General features: G+C 53.4%; 1 protein-coding gene across 1 annotated transcript; it reads right to left on the reverse strand.

Annotated features, from left to right (window-relative positions):
- Nucleotides 1-259: 259 nt before the first annotated feature.
- Nucleotides 260-1,505, reverse strand: LOC123089410 (AP2/ERF and B3 domain-containing protein Os01g0141000-like). Its single transcript, XM_044511095.1, has one exon. The coding sequence runs from the start codon at nt 1,455-1,457 to the stop codon at nt 531-533; it is 927 nt and encodes a 308-aa protein (XP_044367030.1). The 5' UTR covers nt 1,458-1,505; the 3' UTR covers nt 260-530.
- Between the last annotated feature and the right edge of the window lie 744 nt (nt 1,506-2,249).

Consider the following 2,249-nt stretch of genomic DNA (forward strand, 5'->3'; position numbering starts at 1 on the left):
TGTGTTTAGCTAAGCTATGGCTTGGACAAAGGATCACGCATGATTAGCCCAAACAATGCTGCTGGACATGATGCTCTAACGGTAACCGCATATTCAATAATATCACCATGAACGTACACAGTAATTTAAAACGTAGATCATATCTGGTGTTCTTTTGGGCAATTTCTATTGGTGCGATTATGGCTATTTTAATTTACAAGCATGATAATTTTCTGACAAAAACAAATGAAGTGAAAAAATGGATATACCATGCTTGTCCACTAAATTTGTCATCCGGGTGAACATAATTTGCAATGAGAAATGCCCGATTTGCCAATGCATAAAAATCTGACTGGATATTCAGGTCCTTTGCAACATCGCTGACCGATAAACCTCAAAAAGGGAGAAATCAATTAAGATCGACATGAAATATGTCAAGGAATTGCCCCTCACTTACAAACGCTGTTTCTGTCGCGAAATGGAAATCGCACCATGGGAGAAAGACCATGGCTGTCGCAATCACACCATGGGTGAAGAAGTTACCTTGCTCTTCATCCACCTGATGACCCCCCCATCCCACCTCCGCCAATGTCGACGCCAAAGAGCTTGACGGCGACATGGCCGGCCTCATTCTCATCGGCAGTGGCTGCGTCGGCCGCCTCGTCATTCTTGTTACTCTGTTTGTAGTCGATGAAGAGCTGCTCATCCGTGTCATTCATCACGTACGCCGACCGGGAGAACGTCACGGTGTCGCCGGCGCAGAGGCCCTTTTCCCGGACAAAGCGGCTCCAGCCCTTGGTGAGCACGTAGCTCTGGCTGCTGTTCCAGTACGAGTACCGGAACCTCCACACCTTCCCTTCGCCGTCCTCGAAGTTGAGCAGCAAGCCCTTGCCGTTGCTGCCGGTGGCCGCCGCCGTCGTCGGAGGGAAGTGCTTCTCGGCGTGCTGCTTCGGAACCACCAGGCGGTTGAGCTTGCCGACGTCGCTCGGGGTCACGGCCTTCTCGAAGAGGAACTCTCGCGCCCACGCCGGCGTGGGCTGCGCGCGCCCGTGCCCGCGGCGCAGGCCCTGCCGGAGCTCGTCGGCGTAGGTGTGCTTGCGGAGCATGTCGACGATCTCGGCCTTGGAGTGGTCGGCGAGGAAGGCAAGCTCGCTCGTGGACGACGAGCTGGCCCCCTCCGCCGCCAGTGGGTGCTGGTAGTTGGTGACGGCGTCGCGGCCGCGGAAGCGGAGCGCGGCCACGTCGTAGGCGCGCGCGGCGGATTCCTCGTCCGCGAACGTGCCAAGCCACACCCGCGAGTGCTTCTCGTAGATCTGCGCGCCCCAGCGCCCGTTCGGCTGCGGCACGACGCCCTTGAAGCGCGAAGATGGCGCCGGCGCCGGCGACGACGACTCCACGGCGTCCTCGGCCCCCGATTCCGGGGAGGAGCACTCCATGCCATTGTCTATCTCGGGGTTTGTCGGCTTGCTAGACGCCATCGGTGGGGATAATTGACAAGCACTATGGTCGTTGCGTAGATGGCGGGACTTGTGTCCACTCCTCAGAATGGTTAAAAACAAGTGCTGGAAATTTGCCATTTCCGTAGGCCAAATATGATGCTTGTTTTTCATGTGTGCTTAGTTTTAATGTCCGGGAATATTTTCAAATATAGAATGTCGGAATTCTGTAAAGCTGAGTACGACGTATTTGCCCATACATCCAGGCCGAGGGAGTAGACAAGTAATTTCGAGACATCCATTTCCGAGACAAATAATTTCGAACGGAGGGAGTAGGTTTCTGAAATGGACCTCCTTAGCTGGCGAATGTCCGCGAGGAGGGGTGGCATTTGTGAATGTTTTGATGTCATTTTTAGTTGTGTGTGGGATGATAGTTTTTTCAGAATAGCGTGACATTTTCTGCCATGAAGGCTTAAAACTACCATCCTCCTAAAAAACGCCAGTCCCTCCGAAGAAACTATTAGCCCCGACACAAATAAGACTGTCATGACAAACGTTTGAAATGCCACCCCGTCGCAGCGAACGTTGGCCAGATAAGATTTTTGTTCTGAAATTATTTTCTGGACTAGTCGATTCCACATACCATGTTGCACCCGAGCATGAGACAGGATGGAGCTGTGGTAGATGGGGATGATGCAAAGCGCTGCGGCGGATGGAGGCGAGGACAAGGGATGACAAGTGCGGGTGGGGATCCCTTTTCACTTTGCGCTGCCACTCGAAATAGATCGCTGTCGAGCTCGTGACAGGGATAGGTTAGGGCTCGGATAGGTCCGC

Source organism: Triticum aestivum, chromosome 4B (assembly GCF_018294505.1).
Source record: "Triticum aestivum cultivar Chinese Spring chromosome 4B, IWGSC CS RefSeq v2.1, whole genome shotgun sequence".
NCBI lineage: Eukaryota > Viridiplantae > Streptophyta > Magnoliopsida > Poales > Poaceae > Triticum > Triticum aestivum.

Bases quoted from the DNA above. Each gene is read 5' to 3' on its own strand.
- LOC123089410 (XM_044511095.1), bottom strand. From the start codon at position 1,457: ATGGCGTCTAGCAAGCCGACAAACCCCGAGATAGACAATGGCATGGAG.